The sequence below is a fragment of the Crocodylus siamensis genome, chromosome 2 (assembly GCF_052110815.1).
Source record: "Crocodylus siamensis isolate JL-2025a chromosome 2, ASM5211081v1, whole genome shotgun sequence".
In the NCBI taxonomy this organism is placed as follows: domain Eukaryota; kingdom Metazoa; phylum Chordata; order Crocodylia; family Crocodylidae; genus Crocodylus; species Crocodylus siamensis.
In genome coordinates this window covers 236,372,083-236,398,298 of record NC_143396.1, presented here as the reverse complement: position 1 = coordinate 236,398,298, position 26,216 = coordinate 236,372,083, and the positions used below count along the sequence as shown (strand labels likewise).

At 40.5% G+C, this 26,216-nt stretch overlaps 1 protein-coding gene across 12 annotated transcripts in view; it reads left to right on the top strand.

The window, feature by feature from the left end:
- RYR3 (ryanodine receptor 3) overlaps window positions 1-26,216 on the top strand; it is a 541,049-nt gene that overhangs the window by 96,326 nt on the left and 418,507 nt on the right. For all 12 annotated transcript variants that reach the window (XM_090033490.1, XM_090033491.1, XM_090033488.1 and 9 more), the window contains exon 2: window positions 8,765-8,884. In XM_090033490.1, coding sequence (XP_089889616.1) covers window positions 8,765-8,884 — 120 coding nt within the window. The remainder of the gene's footprint in view (window positions 1-8,764; window positions 8,885-26,216) is intronic.

Sequence of the window (26,216 nt, the reverse complement as noted above, 5' to 3'; positions counted from 1 at the left end):
TATGTAGTTAGATGCCAAAAAAGTAAAATATAGGAAAGTAACTGAATCATTTTTATTATGCCTTTTGGTACTGTTGGCTTTTATACTAAATATATATCGTCTTTAATAATATTCTGTAGGTGATCTGCTGCTGATGAAAACTTATTATTAACAGCTCAATTAAATTATGAGTTAACATCCCAAATTTAAATTATTTTTCCTATGTTTTCATGAATGTTGTACAAAACTCATAAAATCAATTCTCACTGTAGTTGAAGTACAGTATAGCACATCCCAAACGCTGGGTTAAAGGTGGCTTGAGGAGTCTTTTTCACCAGTTTGTACCGACTGAAAAGTCTTCATCTTTGGCAAAACAACCAATTTAAAACCTAGAAGGACATGAGAACAGGTTGCCAGGAAGAGTACTGGTAACAAAATATATCATTAGCTTTTGAATGGAGATTGATGGGATAGTAGAAGTGATTTTACGGCTATGATGATTGCCCGATAGCAGTGACTGTATTTAATGATCCAAGAGGTCCTTTGTTCCTCTTTTACTTGGTACTTCTCAGGCAGGACCTAACTAAATACAATAATCCTGGAATATTCTTAAATTAGTACATTTTATAGTGTTTCAGTTAGAGTCCCTTAACTATAATCAAGAGGCTAGCAAGGTGCTTTCTGTAATGGTTCCTCAACTCTGGAACTCCTCTGGCAGAGTGCAGATTTGTTAATCTCCTGAGCACAGCACAAAAGGATATATGTACAGGAGGTGCACTCAAGAAAGGGTTGACCCAGTCTAGAAACCCAATATTGTGAATGACCTCACCCCAGCCTTGGGACTCTACTGTTTCCACACTCCCTTTACCCTGACTGGGCTATTTTTCACATCCCCCTCCTGCCAGCCAGGCAATCCCTCTGCCTCCACGGACATATCAGCCTTCCCACAATCCCTCTAGCCTGTCTCCTCTCCCCCCATACCCTGAGTTACTTACCTCAGACTCCCTACACCACTCCTGGCAGCAGCAAATGGCTGTACATGCTGTTCCCAGAAGCAGTGAACTGCTACCAGTCTAGATTTAGGTGGTTTGTTCTCATGCTAAAACTATCCCCTTCTCCTCCCTTCCTCCCCGCCCCCTTTGTGAAAGCTGTTGATGAAATTTTGGATTGAGGTGGATATATTTGTGGGCAGCCCATTGTCAATTTTATGTTGTAACTGTTCTTTATTGAAAAAGTGACCTAGAGCATCAATTAACAATTGTCCTAGGGACAATTAAACTTCATACATTTGAATAAATAATAATAATATACATGAAGCAGGATTCTGTCTTTAACTCCTGAGACATTGTCTTTGGATGTCTTTGGATCTGCCAGGAGCCTAAAACCTATACCTGCTTATTATTCAGTTATGTCACCTAACTATATGTAATTATAACTACAAGTATGTATGTAAATTATCATATGACAGTAATCTCAAAATGCATTACTCAAAAAAAAATGCATTATTTTGATATCTGGACCTTTTTTTATACATATATATTTTATATGCCTGAGAAAATTGTCTTTGGCATTTCTTAGGTTAATGGTACAAGTACACATTTATTTCTATATTTTGTGAAAGAGTTTAATGATAGGGTACTGTAGAGTGAATATATTCTCAGATATTCCATTGTTAGCACCATCTGTTGTGATCTGCTACTTTGCTTCTCGTCTCCTAGTATATATTGGTACATAGATTTCAGTATTATTTCTCCTTTACTGCATAGATTGAAGCAACAATTACTTGCAGCTGCATGAGAAAATAGGGACTTTCTAAATCAATGATGTGCTTTTTATAGAAAGACTTGCTGTTGGTTACTTAATTCTGAGTTGACTCAGTTATTTCAAGGGGAAAAGGTAACGAGAGAGAGAGAGAGAAAGGAATCTAAAAGTTTGTGGACACAAATATTTTATTACTATACTTTTGCTTTTGTCTTCGTCTAATATAGCCAAATTCCTTAAGTAAGGCTCCATCTAAGTAAAATAACATTTCTTCAGAGAAGAGAGGAAAAAAATTAATGTAATGGCAAGAACTCTGGTATGTGAAGGTATATTTAAAGGATGTCTACATTAATCCATGAAGTGAATATATTTTAAAGTTCATTTAGAAAATAAATTGCATTTAGGAACTGGTGCATTCACAATTTCTTTGGCTTTCATGCATTTGGTGTTGCTTATAGAACAGTAGTCTACAGAAGCAGCAGTCTTGCTCACAAATACTTCCTTACTTTATGACCAAGCTAGCATTTTCCACTAGTCTGTTAGTCTTTCATAGTAATCATTTTATCAGCATGCCTTTTGGGATGACTGAGCCTTTATATTTAGCAAAGGCAAACAATCCCAGCATTTTGAAAACAGTAGCTGCTACTCTTCTCTCCCTTTCTGTGTGGTAAATTGTATTAACCTCTGTTACATGGAATAGGGAGGGGCTGATGGGATCAGGAGGGGACTGGCAGGTCTGGTGGGGTAGGTTGGCAAGTCCATGGGGGAGGTGCTGCCTGGATCGGATGGGTAGTTGGGAGGGGGAATAGCTTTATCACTATTGTGGGTAGGAGAAGGGGGTTAAAACCAAAGAGCCCTGGGCCTGTGCTGTGAACATGTGCAGCTGTTTGTTAGGTTGGGGTAACCCACTTAAGACCAGGGTAAGCCAGCCTGATCTAAAGTTAGTTCATCTCTGAGCTGAACTAACTTTCCATTTTTGGGACAATTTAAGCCCTGTGAATGCTTGCACACTCAGCCATTTAGATTGCTCTAAGTACCCTCAGTAAAGTCCACAGATTCCATCTCAGCCACTAATTTATATTCCTAGTTTTTTTAACACCCCAGCTTCTTTGTCCCAGTCAACTTTCCATTTTCCCATCTACTTGTCATTTTGTCTACTTCCTCCTTCTCCTCCTCCTACCCTGTCATACTCTCTGGGTACCAACAGAAGAAGCTTTGTAACTACAGTAGGACAACCTTTGGGGTGAGAAGGGCCACACACCCACACAATTACACCAGAGCCACAGCAGCAGTCAGAAATCGTTGCTGCTTCTGTGCATCACAGCTGCCCTGGGCACCTGGCTGATTAGATATGCCTCTGTATCTAGTGCCACAACAGCCCCTGGCTGTGAAAGTAAAAATTACAGGGAAATGTCCAGTTAATGCTATACCATCCAGTCATGAAAACATGTCTTATGTTGGCATGTTTTATTTACATTCTTGGCCAAAGCATAAGCAGTAGCTTATATATTTCATTAGAAGCTATTTTATATTGTTACTTCATTTCATGATTACATCATGATAATGATGTTATAATCAAGTTTTATGACTTGCATGTCAAAATAAAGTGAAATATTTTAAATTTATTTGGTTTGTTGGATATGAACAGTCTATGCAAAGTTGTGCTAATGCATTGTATATAACCTTAAAAACACTTTCCCCATTCTTTCTAAATTAATAAGTTCAATATAGGTTGCTCACCTACAGTAATGAAAATGCCCTAGTATATGTTTTCTGCATTTATATATAAACAATGAATAGTCTAAGCAGCATGATTTATGTAATAGTCTGTCACTGTTGGGCAAAATTGCTTTTATAGTGAAGAAGGAGTTAAAGGGAGAACATATATAAATATGATTACGTTTCTACCATTTTAGCACAAATATGTACCATAAAGGATATAAGGTGATTATATTTCTAATCATTTGTCATGTTTTTCTGAAGGGAGGGGGTTGACCCTCCTCCAGAAGCAAACTGAACTATTTCCCCTAAGTAACTTCTACCTGGTGAGAGCGTAGTAGTATAATCTTTACTGAGGTTGAATTTGCCAGCAACATGGGATGCCTGCTTGCCATCACCTTGAGGAAGTCAAGGGGGTCTCAAGTTTGATTTCAAACAAATGTCTGTGTCTGTTACATAGTTACTGTAGTAGTAATGCAACATATTTAATGGCATGTGGATGTTGCTGCTGTTACCAGATGTATGTTCAAAGACTTGCATAATAATTTTAACTACGTCACTGATACCTATGAAAGCGCACATCCCTCTGAATGAGTTAGAGTATGATGGCACTTTATAGACTACCTTCTGCCCCTTTAAATAAGTGCAGTGTATGGAAAAGCACTTCTATGTGCTCCTTTGAAGGAACAGCTTGTCTTTATTGCAGTTTTGCAGCAAAACTCCTTTATTTCTTAGCAAGAATTTACAATGGCATTTCACTGATTTTCAGATTACTTATACCATTATTATTCAGAAAAAACAGTGAAAACTTGGTCTTGGATTACTGCATATTGCATCACTAAATGGCAAAGTAAATGCAATCCCATCCACAAGTACCAACTTTCATTTTTGCGGGGGAAGAAATGCATAAGATGAAGGACATTTGAGAAGTTTTATGCATTTCAAGTGACAGCCCTCTTCCTAAGGGAAGCCAGGGCTCTCAGGACCCTATATACTTGGCATCTCTGATGCCATCTTATCTTTTCCCTTTGTAACAAAAATGTTTGTTTCAGCCAAATATGTAAAAGTACTTCCATTATTAAATGCAGTCACTGCACAGTTTTAAATATGTTATATACCCTTAGGTGGTGGTTTTCCAGTCTGGTCTATACCCATACTACCCAATAAATATGCCAAACTCTCAATGGAGTATCCACAGTGATATAAGTAAAGCATTTCTTGTGGCAGTTTCATTGGCTGTTGACATTCTTTACTCTCAAATCTGGATTGTGCTGAAAAAAACTAGTGAATTGATAAGAAGCAATAGTATGCCCTAGCCACTGAAAATGCATGTATTTATTCAATATGAACACGCTCACACTGTTCCACAGCTGAAGTCAGTGATCAATTAAAATTGATTTTGTAGGCCTATTATAGTGAGATTCTTGTAGTAGGCTTCATTCTGAAAGCTAAAGGGGAAGAGTTCTGCCAGGCCAAGGAGTTACAGTTTGCAAGTTAATTTTGAGTATTTTCTTTATTACTTAGGATTTTTGCACCTGTGTGTGTTATAACTGAGCATTAGGGATCACTGTTTCAGAATGAAGTTTAGACAGGAGATAGAGAATTTGGTTCCTTGTAGAAGTATGGTAATGCAGACTACTTTGAAAAATTATCTTCAGAGTATGAGATGTTCTGAGTGGCACTTCTTTCACAGACTTGAAATATAACTTCCTTTCAAGTAATATTTAAATCAACATGCTCATATATGAATATGTAGTAAAAATGAATGTACCAATCTCAACTGTCACAAGAGCAAAAGTGAATTCAGCTCTTCATTCTGTAGATTTATAGACAGCCATATGCTTAAAATATGCTGGCACAAATCTAAAAATTGTGTTCCTATTTTAATCATGCATGAATTTGATTTTTTAAATTCAAATTAGTTATTAAGGGAAGTATAAAAGGCAGTATTTTCTGAAAGAATGTGAATACAAGATGTCCAGCACTTCTAGGCTAGGGACAGACATTACACATAAACCGGTTTAAGTGATCAGAAACTCGTTTAAACCTGCAACAGAACAGATGTTCAGTGCACATAAACCAGTTTGAAAATGGCTGAAACCAATTTGAGATAAACCTAGTTGAATTTCATATCAGACTTAACTGATTTGTGTCAATCCACTTTATATGATGTCTGTCTCTGACCACTTCCTGGTTTAAGTTAAACCAGACTCTCCCAGCATCCTGGCATGCTCTCTGGGCTGGGCAGGGCTCTCTACTCCACAGCAGAACTGGCCCCTCCTTTCTGCTATATATAGTGTCAGGATTCAGCTAGATGGGAGGTCCCATTATAAACAAGGAACCACACAGGTGTTCCCTGGCAGGAGCTCTGGCAGAGACTGCAGGCATCTACCTGACTTCCCCCTGCTTCCCCCCACTTCCCTCACCACTCTTTGCTAAGCATAAACTGTCCCCTTCCTTCTGCCTTACACAGACACCTCCCAGCATTAGCTAGCATACCACATGCTGGCTATAGTTTGTGCTGTGGGAGACCAGACAAAGGCAGACAGGACTGTATCCACTTAGGGCTTTTTGGAGCTAATCAACAGGTAGCTGGTAATGTCCCTCCATTCCTTCCTTGGAAAAAGTTATTTAAGGTGAGCTTGAACTAATGGAGAGAAGCTTGTGTTTCTTTGTTTTCTTAATGGTGTGATAAACATTGAGTTATGGGTGATAAACATAGTGTTATCAACTGCTGGGCATGGGGGTACCCCTCCATAATTAGAACATCCTGCCTGGGCCTGGCCATGCCCCTCTCCACTCAGCACTATGGAAGGCAAGGGAAAGCTGCTGTAGTGCCCCCCACTCCCCTCCAGCTTCTAGCCTGAGCCACTGCATGCATGTGCCTGCATTTCTGGGATGCCTGTCAGTTATATACTGATTTAGCCTAGCTAAGTTAGACTAACCTGCAAAGACTGAATCAATCCAGGCTCTGGCTTTTTTGAAAGGCTGTCTCTAGCCTTTGTGTTTAGTGATATTTTGAATGGTTGACAGCAAACTTAACCCCACCTTTGCTCTTATTCCACCACTTAGAATTTCTTGCCCACTAGGCTATTGGGGGTTTGAGCAAAGTAGGTGTCGGGTAGGGGGAGGGAGGAACTGGAAGTGGTGTTCTCAGGTTTGGGTGTGGTCTTTGGGGAATCCTCTGTATAGGCAATTTTTTATTGTAAGCCATTCTGAGCCTTTTCAATAGAGCAGTTTATACGTCTAATAAATAAATAAGTAAAATATTAACTTTTTTGTTTGGGCTTTCCTTGGCTTTTACATGTTAATAAAAATATTAATGCAGTACACATGTAGATGTAACATAAATTAGGCTGATATTTTAAGGTAAATATTATTAAATGGTTGTTGATGGAAGAGATAGAATGATTAATATAATTATTATGCCCCCAAATATTATTTTTTTTCCAGCTGATAAAGAAATCAATCTGCCATCCATTTTTTATAATGAGAGAAGAAAATTAAGGCAAGGCCTCTTAACAAAACTTCCTTAGCCTAGTACACCATTTTCGTCAAAAGCAAGGGTTATGACCAATACCTCTGTCATTGCTGAATGACAGAGAGCTCCTGCCAGAATTCAGCTAGATGGGAGGTCCCATTATAGACATGAAGAAGTCACATTACCAAGCACCGCTTCTCAAAATCATATTTATTTGTAAACAGAAAGAATATGGATAGTACATAACAGAATTATGTAATGCTGACAGTATCAGGTAGGAAATATGAATTAGTAATGAACTCTGAATACTTTTATTTATAAGTGAACAATTGTAGAGACAATGTTTCCTAGTATTACAGTTAGAGCTATGAAAATAGAGGTATTTTTAAATTTGATGATCCAAGTTGAAAAATTTAATAAAAAATGTTTCAGTCAACACAAAGTATTTTTTGCTGAATCAAAACTGCTACAGTATCTATGATTTGATGTAAAATAAATGCTTGATTTTGATTGTTTCTAATTTTTTCATCATAAAATATTTTAAAATGAAAATGTCAAAATGAAAAATTTCACCTTTGCTGGGTTTTTTCTATTAAAAATGTTTGATGAATTTGGCATACATTTGTGAATAGCCTCAACTGGCCAGGATTTTAGAATTTCATACAACCACAGCCCCAATCCTGGTTAAATTCAGTATGAGCTGACCTCAGATAGAGGTCTCAGAATTTCCAAGTCTCTCTTGCATGTTAGCAGCCCCTAAACTACAGTAAATTTAGATCAAAAGAAATGAAAAATGAAATGAAGTCTGCAGGTGCCTATTCAGGTCAGAAGGCATTTTACAACCCTAGGGGCAGATTAAAGGGAAAATAAGCCTAGAAGCAAAAGATTAGACTGCCAGGCATGTCTGGGTAGCAGGCTTTAAAAGAAGAGGCAGAATTGTCGCAATTCTGATTACGCCGCTTTTCAATATTTTGTCCTGGGACCACTAAATCCAGTTTAACTCTTTTGATTGATTTACATTGGCTTCCATAACAGTCAAAGGATTTAATTCGTTTATACAATTATAAATTCTGCAATTATTGGTTATTCAGGAATGTGACAGAAGCATCAGAGATCTGAGTAGTCTTTTTGTTCTATGATGTCCATAGACAAATAGATTAATAGCAGTTAGGTGGAGCACCAGTAACATTGCAACGATAGACTGAATCAAGATGTACATTTCTACTCCCCCCTGGAAATTTGAAACACTTCCAAGTTCAATGGACTTGGAAATTTTTTTAAAAGTAGAATTATGAGCCACAGGCTCCACTCTCCCTTTCCCTTTCTTCTGACATGGTAAGGGGAGCAGAGCAGGATAATAGACTCAATGTGTTGTTTGTTTGTTTATTTATATACTGTCTTCCCCCACAAGGACTCTGGGTGGCTTATAGTAAGATCACAGAATAATTTATAAAACAGGGAAATGATAAAAAAACAAAACAAATTACAAGAGCACTAGCCTATAATCCTAAACCAGAGACCACCTTTCTCAGCTTAGCATTGTTTGCTAAAGAAAAGTTAGTGAGTGGTCTCAATTGCTCGCCTCTCAAAACTGGGATACTAGACCCCATGCTGGAATACAGCAGTATGCAGGATTTGAAACGTGACTGACCTGGTCACAGAGGAGAAAGCAGATATATATTTAAATACATTAAAGTAAAATATGGCTAAATAACTATTATTAGGTGCATTGTCCCAGGCTCATATGAATGTAGCTTAGATGTTGTTGCCCCCAGTGTTACAGGTATTTTATGTATTCTCACTACTACTCATGTTTCTTGACAGGATGATGAAGTAGTACTTCAGTGCGTTGCCAACATCCACAAAGAACAACGAAAGTTCTGCCTGGCAGCTGAGGGACTTGGAAATCGCCTGTGCTTTTTGGAACCAACATCAGAAGCTAAAGTAAGAATTACTCCAATAAGTAGTTTCAACTAAAGTAACTCATGTATGAATGTTAACTCAATGAAGAAGCATAAGTAAATATAATGTACCCTTTAATGTATGTAATATAAATGTGAAATACTGAAGGGGCATTTCTAATCCACAGAGTTTAACTGAATTGTATATTCTCAGGTTGGAGCTTTTGCTGCCTACTGCCTTTTAAATGATAAAGGGGACTGGATGGCTGTACCACCATATATTATATTGAGAATATGGACCTTCATATAAATCTGTTTTTTTGCTACTTTATTAAATTATCACAAAGGCTCTTAGTTTTCAGTTAGCTTTAGGAGGCAAAACATTGGGACAGGGCAAACTATGCTGCAATTTTGTAGATAATTCTTTACCATTTCCAAATACATATCCCTGTTAAAACACTAACATTTTACAAAACAGTTTAAAATTTCACCTTCCCTGAACTGTTTAGTAATAAAAATACCTTTTCCTACTATACAGATTTACTGTATACTGTACTGTACAGATTTACAGACCTAAAACCTGGGATCGACTATGCTAGTATCACGATCTCCCCTCAGTGATTGACGTTAAGTACTGCTTCCAGCAAGGCTGACTCGGCAGACAGTTACAAACCCTGGGAGAGGATTATAAAGTAATGGAAAAAGTATTAAAGATGTTGGATGTGAAACAGAAGGGAGAGGGAAGGATTATAAGGAAAGACTAAAGAAAATTACAGATAAGAGAGCTAATGAGAAGAGTTTTGGGGGAGGTGGAGTTAGAGAAAGAAAAGAGATACTGGTAGAATATCTGACAGCAGTGTTTAATAAAGGAGGCTTACATTAGCAGGATTAGAATACAGTAGAATTCCTGTTTGCATCATTGTATATCTTCCTATATTTTGCACCCCAATTCCTTTCTTCTTCCTGCTCTCCTACCATTTTTTTCCTTTCTTTCTTTGCTTTTATAGTGGTGTTTCTCTGCATTTTTCCTGATGAGGTTACTAGATATACATGGATTTTAAACCAGGGATTAGGAACATACTGAACACACTGTGGACCACTGTGTAAGGTCCTTGCCCTACTTTCCAGGAGGGACAGTCATGCTACATTTATATTTGCATTTCTTTTCAGCCCAGAAATTGAGCACAGTAATTTCCCTTATGGAGTAGATGAGGTGACCCTGGAGGTCACTTCCAACCTCCTGATTATGTGAGTCTATGAGTGGAGAGTTGTAGGAGTTCAGACACCTTAACCACAGACTGTAAATACAATGTAGTTGTTCTTACTGAAATGTAGTGAGATTTGCAGGATCAGAACGTTAGTGAAATATTAAAATCTAATTAGGACAAATCAAGAAGATAAAAGGTTTGGAGGAGGAGGCAGAAGGGGGGAAATAGCTTGCTGTATCAGAATAGAATGACCTTTTTTGAGTGACTGATGGCAGGAGGCAAAATTGTGGGAGTGTGTATTAGAGCCCAATGCTCCTTATTACTGGTGAAGGGGGAGCCCAGGATTGGATATATATGGATTTTAAACCAGGGATTAGCACCTCCCTGCACCAGCAAGAAGCAGGTTCCCATAGCTGGGAGCCCCAGACACCCCAACTGAGGTGCTCCTAGAAATCCATCCTTCCTGGGGGTGCATGAAACCCCCAGGGCAGGAGGATTGCCACTGGTGATCTCCCTACCCTGGGGGTTCAGGAAATCCCCAGAGCTGAAGCATCCCTATGGGGGCAGAATGGTTTATTTGGCAAGGGAGGGCGCACACAGCTCGGTAGGATGTGGGGGAGACAACAGGGGGAGCAGGAAACCTGTAGCCTGCTCCCACATCTGTTGTCCCCTGTGCAGGTGCCTTGCCCCCCTGCCTCTCCCACTCTGCACCCCCTGCAGCCTACCCACCCTTCATCCTTATCCTCTGCTCTGGTTTCATTCCATCCAGCGTAACCCACCTGGCCAACAGCTGCCCTGCTGCCGAAGAGTGTTGCAACAAGGAGCGGAGCTGCAGCAGAAGATAAGGGTGGGGTGAATAAGGAGTGGTAGAGGAGCAGGGCATGAGAGGGCAGACTTCAGGGAGGAACAGGGGATGGAAGGCAGGGGCAGGCAGCATGGGGCACACAGCAGGAGTTTGCAGCAGGGGGGACAGATGGGAGGGAACAGGCACAGATGTAAGGGGACAAGGAAAAAGTGTCTGACCCCTCAACCCCCAACGCTACTTTTCTTGCCATAGTATTGAGGGGGGGAGGAATTTAAGATGAACTTCCACTAATTAGGTTCTATACAAGGAAAATTATAATGAACGTATAATTTTCCATGCATATAACCTAATTTGCAGACCATCTTTATTGCTGGAAGGTAGACTGTAGATTGTAAATAAGTACAAGTGAATTTGCCTGCTTTGCAGTTATTTTTCCTGTTGCTTCATCATGCTGAACAGTAAGTAGTAGGTGGAGGCAGAGGCTGTGGGGAGTAAGCAGGGCAGACACTGTGGGGGCAGTGCCAGGGAATACGGGCTAGGGAGCAAGCAGTGTGTGTGGGGGGACAAATTTAAGATGATGTTGCAATCATTAGATTATATATATGTACAATTATAACAAATTTATAAATTTTCCGTGTGTAGAATCCAATGATTCTACACACGGAAATCTTAATGATTGCAATGTCATCTTAGATTCAAGTAACTATGGCACAGTAGAAATACTTACAACAGCGGCACACAAGATAAAGGTTAAATTATACAGCTCGCTTCTCCTATTCAAGCTAATAGATGGGAAGTCCAAGAAAAAAAATAATTTTCCAGAAAACAATGTTATATGAAACAGGAAGTACAAGATAAAAAACAGGCAGAAAGAAGGAAATGAAAGACTAAAATGATGTGAAGCTACCTAATGTTCATGCTGAAGAGGAGGGAATATTTCTAAGACAGATGTCTGTTCTAAAGTTTCAATCTGTAATCATTACATGGCCCACTTATAAAAGAAACAAATATGTTGCTATCAAGTGCATGCATAAAATCAGGGAGTCTGAGAATGTGATGTTTGAGAATATCAGACTAAATGAAGCCATGTGTTTTCTGGAGTGGTTTTTGTATCTGGCTACTGCATGTGATTGTTCATGTAGATGATTCAAGATGTAATTGAATTTGTTTGTTCACTAAGCAAAACTCCTCCCATACCCACAATAAACAAGCTTTTCTAGTACATTGTTTGTCTCATAACTGGACTGTCTTGGGCCAAAACTAGTGTCCATCTACCCTTGGTACAGAGGTGTAGAAGAGAAAATAGGATGCAGATGAAACTGAATAATTATGATCAGAAATACAATACCCACATTTCCAAATTTTCAGTGTTTTTATTCTGGTAAAATCTTAACCCTGAAGTCTGTGTATTATCCTCTTCCCTTGATTTTAATCTTCTTTTTGCAATTCTTATAATCATGGAAACAGGGCTGGAAGGGACTTGTGGAGGCAGTCTAGTCCAGTTGCCTGCCTGAGGCAAGATCATCCCTATCCAAACCATCTCATACAAATCCTTGTCCAACATTTTACTAAAACTGTGCAATCAACCCTGCCACACAGCTGCAAGGCAGACCACCCTAACTTGCCACAAGTAAAGCAAGGGGACAATGTTGGTCAGTGTTTTGCTAGTATCTTGATCCTATTAATGAGAATGGCTAGCAACACATGATGATCTTTTATTTAGCACTCATCTGAGTACTTTTGCTCGCTATTTCCTAATTTTCCGTATGCAAAAATATGCCATTCTATGGTTGTTCATAGCTTGGAAAAATATTTCCTAGTGAATTCTGAAACTGACACTGCACATTCTGTTTTTCTAGCAATGCTCACAGTTCAGCTCCAGGGACATCAATAGCTGCTCTTACTGTCATCCTCCATTGTCTGTCTTTCCTTGTATCACTTTTTCATCCAATTATTTTCTGTAGATGCTAACTACACAGTAGCTCATGACTACTGCATAGTAGTGTTGTGTTGAAGAAAGCATGACACAATGCTATTTCTCAGGCTACTGCTCAGTCAGCAACACAAAAAAGCTGTTTGGTGGAACTACTGTTCAGTAACTCCAGTTACTGTGCAGTCATTTAGTAGTTGTTTATACAAGTACTGAATGACTGCACAGTAACAACTGCGCAGTAAGCATCTCATGTAGATGTGCCCACTGAATAGTTGTTCAAAAAGTCTGTGGCATACGCTGACCTTCTTGGGTAGCAGCAACATGTCCAGAGAAAACTCTAATGCTAGCTAGTTGACAGCCTCTATACCACAGGTCAGACGCATAACAAGATAACTCTGTTCCTGGGGCAGTGGTGGCACATGAGACAGGAAAAGCTCTGGCTTGGCAACAATGGTTGCATGGCCAACAATCAGTAGTGAGTGCTATTATATTTGCACCCCTCTCTCCCAGGTTCCATTTTCCCCTTCCTCTCAGGATGTGCCGTTGCCACAGGTTACACCTCATTCCTCTGTTCAGAAGAGTTCTCTTGAGTTTTTTAGGAAAGCAGCAGCTTGGGAGAAAACATTAGTAGGTGTTATCTGCATATAGAAACCTCTCATGACAAGAGTTCAGTATGTTTTATAGCTCTGTGATTAAAAGAAGGGACTGAAAGTTGGGACCCCTGCTTTCTATTCAGTTCTGCCACTAAATTTGATCTGTGACCTGCCTCGAGGGTTCCTCCTATTATAAATGTGTATAATAATTAGCTCAAAACAATGTTGTGAGGTGAACTTAACATCTGTATAGTGCTTCAAGATGATTGCATGAATAACAATACCTAAGCTGATTACTTGCTATATTTTTAATGACTTATATTATTCTGTTTTATTTATTTAGAAGTATTCTTTCAAGAAAAATTCTGTATATAGATGCAAATTTCCAAACACTTAGTATATATTCAGAAGGCACTAAACAGATATGTAGAGTTGGATTTGAAGATCCCTAGAGTTAAAACACGTCTTTATATTTGTGAGCAGGTGAACACATTTAATATGAAGTTGCAACCCTTTATATCTACTTAGCTACTCAGCATTCTTCTCTCGATTCAGAAAACAGCTAACTTATTCATCTTAAAATATCTTGTAAGAGTATTATAAGAGGAGTTTCATATTTAGGGGCTTGATTGTACATCTACATCAGTGGATTGGGTCCACCATGATCTGGCTGGCTGGGAAATTGGGTCCATGGTCAGACCCAGAGGGTAGTAGTTGATGGAAGTCAATCACCATAGTGCCCTGTGACCAGTGGGGTCCCCCAAGGCTCTGTCCTTGAACCCATATTATTCAACATCTTCATTAATGATGTGGACATTAGAATCAGAAGCAAACTGGTGAAGTTCACCGATGACACCAAACTTTGGGGCAAAGCATCCACACCAGAAGACAGGAGGACGATCCAGGCTGACCTGGACAGGCTCAGCAAATGGGTGAACAAGAATCTGATGGTGTTTAACACTGAAAAATGAAAGCTTCTCCACCTTGAGAGGAAAAACCTGCAGCATCCTTGTAGGCCCAGCAGTGCTACGCTGGCTAGTACTATGGAAAGAGACTTGGGGGTCATAATTGACCACAGGATGAATATGAGCCTGCAGTGCAGTGCTGTGGCTAGAAAAGCAACCAAAATGCTGGCTTGCATCCATAGATGCTCCTCAAGCAAATCCTGGGACGTCATTCTCCCCTTGTACTCAGCCTTGGTGAGGCCACAGGTGGAGTACTGCGCCCAGTTTTGGGCTCCACAATTCAAAAAGGATGTGGAGAAGCTTGAGAGAGTCCAGAGAAGAGCCATGCACAGGATCAGAGGTCAGAAAAATAGACCTTACGACAACAAGCTGAGAGCCATGGGGCTCTTTAGCCTGGAAAAGCGCAGGCTCAGGGGTGATATGATGGCCACTTGTAAGTTTATCAGAGTGACCACCAGTATCTGGGGGAACATTTGTTCACCAGAGCGCCCCAGGGGATGCAAGACCATTTCAGGCTGGACATAAGGAAGAATTTCTTTACTGTCCAAGCCCCCAAGGTTTGGAACAGCCTGCCATCAGAGGTGGTTCAAGCACCTACATTGAACACCTTCAAGAGTAAATTGGATGCTTATCTTGCTTGGATGCTATGACCCCAGCTGACTTCCTGCCCTTCGGGCGGGGGGCTGGACTTGATGATCTTCCAAGATCCCTTCCAGCCCTAATGTCTATGAAATCTACACTCTAAGATTCAAGAGGACAGTTATAATGTAGTAGACCCATCTGGTGTCTTGTATATGGAGCCCTTATGTTTCAGTCTAGACTCTGGAGAAAAATATCCTGTACAAGATATTTAATTTCACCTTAGATCTTCAAGTGACAGGGAGTCCATTACATAGCTTGGAAAAATATTGTAGTGTTTTAATATCCTCAATACAAGGAAATGTGTGTTAGATAAATTCAGCTCTGAAATCATTTCAGCTTCCAGCCACTGACTGTTTGGAAAGCCCTGCCCTCACATTCAGGTATCATCCATGTGTACAAACTGACCAGGTCACCTCTCAGCCTTCTCTTTCATCAGTTGAATAAACTGGGTTCCTGAAAACATGCAGCATAAGGATAGCTTTCTAGCTCTGGGATCCAAGCTATCTTTTGACCTATTAACTGTATTTCCATATTCTTCTTGAAATTTGGACCCCCAAACTGGTTATTATATTCTAGCAGTAAACTTATCAAAGCTGTGTTCAGAAGCAAAGTAATTCCCCTACTTCTACTTGATATCCCCCCCGTCTATACATCAGTTCTGCCTTTAATTAATTAATAAAGACTTATATATTGTTTGGAGTCAAAAGAAAACTGTTGCAGGAAAGGAATTGCAGGTACTTTAGATATTTTACAAAAATCTTGTAAAGTGACAAACCTAAAAGCTCTTTCAGAACCATGGAGAGCTAAAGTCATGTATTTAGTATACAAAAGTAGCTAAAGATGTTCCTAGGAAGTTTTGCCTGTTTTCGTCACACGATGAGAAAGCTAACTACAAAATTTAACTACAGCTAACTAGAATGGCCAGTTTTCAAAGGGCTTAAGGCAAAACTGGCCTGTATACATGTGCAAATTGCACACCTGGCCATATATGTCAGTCAATTATGAATAGATGTGTAGGTATGTTAGGTTTTGCCTACATGCATTGCAAAACTCTTTTGAAAATGTGGTGCCTAATCTTTTCCAGTTAAAGTAATGATATGAATAGGGAGTATATAATTTAGTGGAATTTACTTAACTATGATATAAACTCATTTTTTTGATTTTGTTTGAACCTTTTAAAAATGTTGAATTTCTTCTATGTAAAGGGGCATTAGATGTATTTACTTTTTCAGGAGAAGATTCTTGTATCTCTTAATACTTGTATACACCTGAAAAATGCAGTGAAATATAAAGGAGGAGATTATTATAATATTGTTAAAAGTAGGAATAAGTCTTAGGAAGAACATTGTTGGCAGTGTTTCCAGTTTCACAATATTTCTGGTTGTTTTAAATGTCCTGAAAGCAAGTAATTAGGTGAGAATCTCAGATTAGTTAAAAGAAAAAAATGTAACTATTTCTTATTGAGTCAGAGAAAAGCTAGAACAGTGCATCCTTGAAGCTCAAAAATTAGAAGGTAAATTAAAAGAACTGTAAATGTATGTTTTTAAGCCAATTCCATAATGTTTTAGAACCTGGCTCTGTGAGAGACTATATAATATTTATGTAAAGATTTAAACCTACAGTTTATTAAATGATGTACAAATGTTACCTGTAGTAGGTGTGCTACTGTTTATGATGGGAATTAAAAAAAATCTCAGTGTCTCATGAACATATTGCACATTCTACAAGCTAAAGAACAGTATGGTTTATTATTATAAATTAATTTCCTTATCAAGTATAACAACAGTTAGTACAAAGAGAGCCAGTAATAAAGTAAAGGAGGACAAGGGTCTTAAAGTAGGATTGGAAAGAGGAAAAGTGTTTTAAATTTCTAAAAGAAGAAATAAATTTCCGAATAAAGACGGGGACACAAGAACGGAAAGTGGAACACCAATTGTAATGATGTGAAGACAGAATAATGGTAGGTCAAAATGGGAAAATATGTGGATGGAAAGGAAATAAATAATAATGAAATAAAAGAGTAGGGTAGAATAAATCCTTGAATTAAAAAAATCTTGAAGTAAGAAATCACTTGTTGATTTGGCGTTTTGTTTTTAGACTGTTGTGACTCATTTTAGTGATCAATTAGGGGTCTGCTTGTTGGAAGAAATGGAACAAGCACCCAGCTCTACGTGATTCTTTTCTGGCTTCTGGAAACGTCTATTTCGGAGTGATCATACTCTCTGACTAGCCATAGTTGTTAACATAATATTTCTGAATTGCATCATACCATATTATTTGCGTAGTATCATTTTAGTAACATAATGCATATCATTACAACAATAAGACCTTAGTAATATTGATGTGGTATTTGTTTTAGATGGACATGCAAAAAGAATTAAATCATACTTGCTGCTGGGGATTCATCCTCAGTTAAGATATCTACTGCCTGGCTGCTCTTGGGCCTTCTTTTATTCTTCCTGTCCTCCAGAATTTTTTAATGGAGAATAATCACCAATAAATTAGTTCCTCTTTTTCTTTGCCTTCATTAGGAAATCAGTGCATGTCCTTTGCTTGTATTATTTAATACACAGTAAATCACCGTGGTAAGGGCATAGCTTGTAGCTCTCCAATAAGTTTCCATAAGGTCAAGTGAATGTCTTTGTATCCTAGCAGTATATTCCTGCTCATTTCATGCAAAGTTACCCACTTCTTTTTCTTTTCTATTATTTTACTGTCATCCAGAAAATTCCAGTTAAAAATAATTTTCTTTTCTGAGTAAAGATGCGAACAGAGCATATATACAGTCATTACATTTAAATTGACATGCCTAGAGCTAGGTCAATCTAAATGCCTAATCCTATAGGGATTCACCTGTATGAGGTGAAGAGCTGAACTAACTTAGATTGGGAACAGGTTAGCCCAATCTTTTGAAGGCCTGTACAAATTCAGAGTGCAGCCCCAGGGCTGGGAAAACCCTGCTATTTACCCAAGCCCTAGGGCTGCACTCTTCCTACCACCGCACCCATGAATGAGCTATTTTTAGTCCTTTCAACACCTACCCCTGGAGGACAAGCCTCCACCTCCCATCCTGCCAGCCCTTCTTCTGGAGCTGCCAAACCCTCCACTTGGCCCACTAGTGTCCCCCACCCCCAACACCACCACCTGAGTTTCTTACTTTAGTTTCCCTATGCAGATCACAGGATTAGCATATGCCTGTCCATGCTGCTCCTGGTCTACATTCACACAGCTTATCATGAGCATCTTGAATGTAGACTGGGTGCAGAAACAACTGTATGTGCCTAGGAAGAGTATAAAGTGGAGTCTTTTTCTGAGAGGCCAAACCAAAGGCAAGTTTCCAGATTTTTTTCCCCGTTTCTATAGTGGCCCACAAAAATGCTTGAAAAATGTCAGGTCCAAGAAAGTATGCTCTTTTGGGAAGTTATATCTGCATAACAGCACAATGTACTTGGGGCCTCTGTATGATACCTAATGCATACAGTAGAAGCTGTAGAGGCTCATTTGCAAGTCTGTTGGGCTTGTGTCATGGCTGAGTAGTCAGCTAGTATTGTGTATTCCACTTAGAAACAGTGCACTCAATGTAATAACTGCTGAATATGTTTTTCAGAATACTCTGAATCAGCAGTGCTGTTCAGAGTATTTGTCCAAATTCAGTTACTGCAAACTTTTGGAGCATTTGGAGAAAATGCCTGCATCCATATGCTGACTTCCTTCCCTGTATTTCAGTATTTATATTTAACATGCTTAGAAATGAAGGCAAAGATATGTATAAGCTCTTGGCAGACTATGGAACTGCTCTTTGTTCATGGAAAATAAAGGAATCAACATGACTAGCGAGAAGCTAGCTAATTGAAACATTTATCTTGCTTGCTTTTAACAAGTCCTTTGGCTTGTTTTCAGACCAAGCTACATTAAGCAAGGTTCCGTCTTTACTTTTTGTTTTGGTCCCCAAATCCTTATATTTATTTTAAAAAATGTTAAGCTTAATAGTGGGATACATAATAGTAAATCCACCAAGTACTGTAGGTCTTAATGTTGTTGTATTTTGCAAAAAAGGTAAACAAGTGGGGAGCCATGTTAGAAAAACATGACAGAATAGTTTACACTGTTCAGCTCACAAAAGGAGCCTTTTACCCAAAATGTATATCTAGGAAATTAGCACAGTAGTTTATGCTCATTCATAATGAAGTGTTTTGAAGTGATGAGTGGATATATGATTTTGTGGTCTTTAGTATCTGATTTGGAAGTAGAGTTGATGCCCATTATCAAAGTACTAATGACTTGTTTATATTCATAAAGGTTTCCACACTGCAGAACTTGAAAGCATCTGCCCTGCTTTCCTCTGCCAAAAATTTTTGATAGCAGAGCTGCTATTTCATTATTCAAAATAAAGCACAAATATATGCATATTTTTACCCTTTACATAAATCTATGCTGCAATATAACATGTATTGTTAAAATACATTTTTTAATATCTGATTTACCAGATCAGATTCACCAGAAACCTGCCAGTCCTGACCTCTTACACTTTTCTTCCCCCCACCACTTTCTCCCCTCTCCTCCCCTCTATTTCTGCCCTTTGTCTTCCTAATTTCCAGGTATTTACTTTTTCACAGTCAGCTTCTTTTCTACCTTGAATTACTACTGCTGTAGAGTCTCCCTGACTCACCTTTGGTTTTCCACCCCCCACCCTGCTTTTTTTCCTCCCCCTTCCCTGCTCTACCTTTTTGTTTTCCTAATTTCCTCCTATTTACATTCTCACTGACATCCTGTCACACTTTTAGCTTCTTCATTCCTTGGAGTCTCCGAACAGCAGAGACTTCCTATGCCTGAAGAAGGGTGATTGAGCCCAAAAGCTTGCTAAGAACTTTTGTCAAACTATTCAGTTGGTTTAATAAAAGATATCACGTCTACCCAAAGAACCTTGCCTGTTAAAATAGCATGCACTTAATAGTTAATTTAATACTGGCCTCAATTAAAAATTAATAGATTAACATATTTTTACTTTTTACTATTAGCTGTGTAAAGCAATCAGTGATTGATATGCACTGTAAGGTTTTAGAGTGATCTGCCAAAAAAATCCCTTAACACGGCAGCATCCTTGTTTAATGAATTTTCAAGTTAATTCAATTGAAAAACATTTAGTGTAGAAAGATCAAGGGACAGTATTATGGTTTGACTGATAAAGCTTTTGAAATCTATTCTTTATACTGATTTTATTTAAGTTATTATATGAAATTATTTATTATATAATAGCTCACCCTGTTCTCTGGGTAAATGTATGAATGTTACAAATAAGCAAAAAAACGAATACAAATTCCAAAAAAGGAAGGATAACTTAATCTCAATGTTGTGGGATATTAAGGGCCTGTATGCTTTGCAGTGCAAAGATCATCAGAAGTAGGCTCTGCTGCATGTATTTTTAAGGGGGTACAGCACTATACTTTTCCTATGTAATGTAAAGTGAAACAGGCTTGATATTAGGGATTAACTGACTTTTGGGCTGATTTTGTCTACCAGAGTGCAGCATTACGTTGGCTTGTAATAAAGATGTTTTTCTGTACTCTTCTGTTACACTCTGGTTAATTTTCTGTTATATGATCAGAATGAAGACCTAATATTTTTGGTCTTATGGTCAAAAAGGCCATCTGTCTGCATTTCTTTGTTTACTTGGTAATACTCATTTCTGTGCTTGCAGTCACAAGTTCAAGCCCCTTATGCTTATTCTTTAAGAAACTTTTAAAAAAATAATCCCATGCCATGTTTTTCTTACCAGAGGACCCCTGCCTCATTCAGTGCACAGAAGGTGCTCACTTTTAATGGGCAACTGCTGTTCAATATTTATTCAGTGTACAACCTAGTACTTTATTAACTGTATGATAGTCAAATCATGCTCTGAAGAGTTACTGTGCATTTCCCCATGGAGTTTTCTGTGGTTTTCATGGTACAGTACTGAGTGTTTCACAAACCTAAATTTATTTTCATAACACCCTTTTGAGTGAGGAGAGGCTATATTAATCATCATGTCAAGACTGGGAATTAAGACACTGAGAGATTAAAGCCAAAGTTTCCATTAATTTAGAATGCTTGAAAAGCATGAAAGCTCTTCAGAGCAACTAATGAAGCAAAGGTCCTATATTTGATATTTCCCTTTGATGTACAACTTTGATCCATCTTTATAGCAAGTTCATCTTGTGCACTGGATGAGGAAGGAGCGTTGTGTTAAAAAGTGTCATGTAATTTAAAGCTTTATTATAATGAGAAGAAAAAGGGGGCTGCATTACATTGTGCATAAGTTGGAAAACAACTTCATGATTTTAACTGAACCCTTTTAAATTAAGGTGTTTAGGGGTGGGGGTTTCTTTTTGTATCATTTCTTATTTGCTTTTAGGGGAGAAAAAGGCTAAGTGGAAAAAGAACTTGAAATTCCATCAAGAAATATCCTACTGACACCCAGCCTGTAATATAGATCCACTGCACTTGAGCTCACAAAGTAACTGATAGCTAGAAGTAGTGTGTGGAGCAGCACTAGAGGAATAAGACACCTACCTTGTCACTGGCTTTCCAATTCATTTACTGACATCAGAGGAATGGTAAGACTCAGACAACCTGGTTTCTCTTACAGATTTTGGGAGAGAATACTCTAGGGGCATAGATACTTCCTGTATGCTGAAGCCTGAGCTCTCTCTTTTTCCTCTCTAACATGTCCATCCTAATCTCCTCTTCCAACCAGTCCAAGTCTTACTTACATGTAACCTGGGTACACCCAAGGGTGTGCCCTATTCTCAGTTAAATGGGATGGGTAGGCAGGAGGGGTGCTGTGAGAGGGATGCCAGAATTTCAAGCAGATACCTCTTTCATCTATAGAATTAGTCCAAGCCCAAAGTTCTTAACTATATACAATTTGTTAAGTTATAATATATATAAACATAAAACTAAATATCATATACATATATTTACACAGTGAACACTAACCAATAACCAAGGTCAAACCCTAAATAACATTATTTACAATATCACAATACAACATTTCAATTATAAAATATAAGGTGCAAACATGAACAATCTTAATAACATCTATCCCTTAATATAGTCCCTGACCCATGGCAAGAGATAGTCTTCCTTCCAATGGGGCCTCTTGGGGGGTGTCCAGGAAGCACCAGCGGCCCCTCCCCTTAGGGCCTTGACTAGGTGAGGGGCTGCTTAGCCAGGCCCTTCTCTGGGTTTGCCAGCCCTAAATATTTTGTCCTTGTGGGACCTCAGGTGGCGGTGGTCAGGGCGCAGCTCGATGGGGTCTCTTCTGCTGGAGTGCCTCTCCAGGCCTCTCCCATGTTGTTGGGCTCCTCCCCACCCTGTGCCCTGCTCTGGGCATTGAGGGCTTAACTCCTCTCAGCTGCTGCACCACCACTGCTGGTTTCTGGGTGCTGGGCCTCTGGCACACATGCACATGGCCAGGAAAGAACTGGGCAGCGTGGAGAGCAACTCCCTGCAGATAAGTCTATGGGGGGTGGAAGAGGCATGGAGTGGGGGCGCAGATCGAGGCCCCCCATGGTGAGGGAGGGAGTGGGGCAGGGATTGGGGTTGGGAGCGCTGGCCAGCCAGGGCATTGCAGGAGGCCAGGTTGGGGAGTGGGACAGAGCTATGAATGGCTTATCAGGAGGGTGCAGGGGAGGGTGGCTCCCCACTGTTTCACATCCCCCCTGGGAGGAAGAATGCAGGGCACATACCTCACAAATTTGTGCGCAGGAAGTGGGTGGGATCAGATCTGGGCTGCAGGCTTGGAGCTCGCTACCCTGCTGCCCTTCTCCCAGGAGCCCTGATCCAGCTGTGCACCTCCTGCCCACACAAAAGCAGCCAAGGTGGTGGAGGCATGGAGTTGTGCCTCCCACTGCTGCTGGGCAGGCAAAAGGCACAGTGCCAGTGTGGGGCTCCCAGGAGAAAGGCAGCAGGGTGGGGAGCCTATATTGACTCCTGTCCCTGCCCCTGCCTGGCTCTGCTCCACTCTGCTCTAGCCATGCTTCAGCTGGGGGGGGGGGGGGTGGAGGGAAGAAGCATATGTTTTGCCTTTACATTTTAAAAAAGTGATCACCCTACTTCACATTCAGTATCTGAAGGGCTTATCTTTATAGCAAGTTCATCTTGTGCAGTGCATGAGGAAGGGGAATTGTGTTTAAAAAAAAAAAGAGTCATGCAATTAAAGACTCTTATAATGAATAGAAAAAAGGGGCTGCATTATATAGTGCATATGTTGGAATGCTGAATTTCACAATCTTAAATGCATTCTTTTAAATTAAGGTGTTTAGGAGTGGGGAGTGTGTTATAGAATTCCTTATTTGCTTCTTTTTTTCCAAATCTAAGTGATAAAAAACCCTTGAAATTCCATCAAGAAATATCATACTGATACCAAGCTTGTAAACTTTTTTTCTATTTGCAGATTTTAAAATTGGCTTCAGCCAATACAAACACCTTTGGGAGGATCCAGAAGCCAGGATAGAGGGTACCCTTCCCCTGTTGCTTTGACTTGGCTCCAGAACCTAAGGGGTGAATGCAATTGCTACTCCCACTTTTCCTGTTTAACCAAATTCAGCATTGGGAAAAGAGTGTGCATGGATTCACCCCCTGGGTTCTGGTGCTGTGACAGTGGCAGCTCTAGCTGGAAGTACAGAGCCTACTTCTGTTGAGCCAATGTACTCGTAGAGCTCACTGCCCAGGCACTGACTGCCATAGAGAGGGGAGGGTGCAGTGGAGTTCCCACATCCTCTCTGGATCTGCCTCTGTAGGTACCTGAAGAACAAAGTCTTAGGGGAAATTCACTGAGGGATTTTTCTCTAATTTCCTTGAAACTTGTGACCCACCATACTACCTTATATGAACACAGTATGAGGAGCCACATTGTCCTTGATGCTCAGGGTAGTGTGAGGGATCCAAGGAACTTAATGTAAAGACTAGGTTTTAATTAGTACTGTAGAACTAAATGATGAAAATGAAGCATTCAGCTAAAACCACTGCAGAAGGTTTTAGAAGCTGGGAAAGGGTCAGAGTGTAAGGTGCTTGTCACTGAGAAGATAGATCAGTGGCAAGCAATTATTTCAGGCAGAGGGCCACTTAACAAGCTTGGTGAGCTGCTGGGGGCTGCATAGGTAGTTCAGCCCCTTGACAGTTGCCCTGCTCCCTGGCTGCCACATTGGGCCCAGAAGTCTGCCCCCTAACCCTTGACCTGTGCCACCAAAAGTCATTCCCCTTGCTGCACCCCCCCCAAATATTCCTTTTAGGTGGGGGGGGGTGCCATCTTAGAACCAGAAAAAAAGCCAAATCATACATTAGAAGTCAAACACCTACTATATTTTAATTTTATTACAAAAGAAATTTGTCATGACTTGTGATTGTGTACTGTATACAGAAGGGATTGCATAATACCTCAAGAATAAAGTGTCACGCTTATACTGTGTGGGGTGTTGTGAGGGGGTGTGGCTGTGTAGGGGGACATAAGGCCAATTGGTGTGTATGTATATGTTGATGAGGGTTGTGGGGGCAGGGTGTGGGGAATCAGGACCCCCTACACACTCCTCCCCATGATGCCAGCCCCCACTGCCTGGCAGGAGCAGCAGGTGGGGAGGTCAGGGCGCTAATGCCTCATGCAGGTGGAGCTCCAGAAAGTGCTGGGGGAGGGAGCAGAGCCTGTGCTATCGCCGGGGCTTGGCACCATGTGCCTGCAGCTCCACCACTCACAGCAGGGAAAGCCCCACACTGGATCCTGCTGCTTCCCCTTCCCACCTTCTGCGCAGGTCCCCACACTCCGCCATGCCTGCAGTGGGCACGAGCGTCCTGACCTCCCCGGCTGCGGCTGCTGCCAGGCAGTGGGGACTTCATGCTATGAGAGTGTGTGGGGGCTCTCTACACCCCCCACCCTCATGCCCACACCCTGCCCAGCTGAACTCTGCACTCCCTCTGTCCCTCTGCTCTGGGCACAGACTCTATGCTGCGCTCCCGCTTCAACACAGCTGCAACTCCCTTCCTCCCTCACCAGCCCTGCCACTTCCCTACCTGCTGCCCTAAGCAAGCAGGTTCTGGCTGCAGCAAGAGCCCCTCCCAGAAGCTGCTGGCTGGGCAGAGTCCTTCCACCCATAAGGGTGGGAGCAAAGCCCAATAGGGTATTGTTGAATAGTTGCACATGCGGTGCCTCCCTCCCACCCTCATGGGCAGAAGGGCTGGGCAAGGTGCAGTTCATCGGGGAGTGCTATGGGCTCAATGAAAGTGCCTGGTGGACTGGATGCGGCCCATGGGCCGTATTTTGCCCACCCCTGGCATAGATTTATTCCTGTACAGGTCAGTTTCTTGGCCACCCACCATCTGATGTCAAGAGTTGCCAAATTCCTGCTTTTGTCTGTCCACCTTCTTGATGAAAAAGCCTGCCTGATACCAGCCTATCCATACCTCCTCCTCCCAGCCATGATAGCCCTGATTCCAATTTCTCTTTCCCATGAAAGACAATGGTTACATTCAGCTCTCTTTTTATACATATTCCATGTCAGGATAAATTATTTTAAATCAAGGCAATTTAAATCATGATTTAAATGATAGTTACTAATGGCATGATTGTGTGGTTGTGGTGGTAGCTGTTTTTCTCCTGCCCCATTTAGGGCAGCTACCATGATTACCCTGTCCTAGTTATACCACAATAAAATAGAAGTCAACTAGGACAAATGCAAGGTGATACACCTAAGGAAGAAAAGCAAATGCACAAATATGGAACGGGCGATAACTGATGAGGCAGTAGTTTTGCTCAGAAGGGTCTATAAACTCACTGGAGGGCCAGAAGGGTTTGGGAGAGACCTTGTTTCCCCAGCACCCCCTGGCATAACAAGGAATAACAGCCATAAGTTGTTAGAGAGTAGGTTTAGATTAGACATCCGTAAGAACTGCTTCACAGTTAGGGCAGCTAGGATCTGGAACCAACTTCCAAGGGAAGTGGTGCTGGCTCCTACCCTGGGGGGTCTTTAAGAGGAGGCTTGATGCCTACCTAGCTGGGATCATTTGAGCCCAGTTTTTTCTCCTGCCCTGGCAGGGGGTTGGACTTGAAGATCTATAAGGTCCCTTCCGACCCTACTTCTATGATTCTATGATTCTATCTAGCATTTTTGGTGCATCACAAACCCAGCACAGGTGAGCATTATGATACCATTACCAAAAAAAAAAGAGAGAGAGATGCTGTCCTGGGTTGCATTAAAA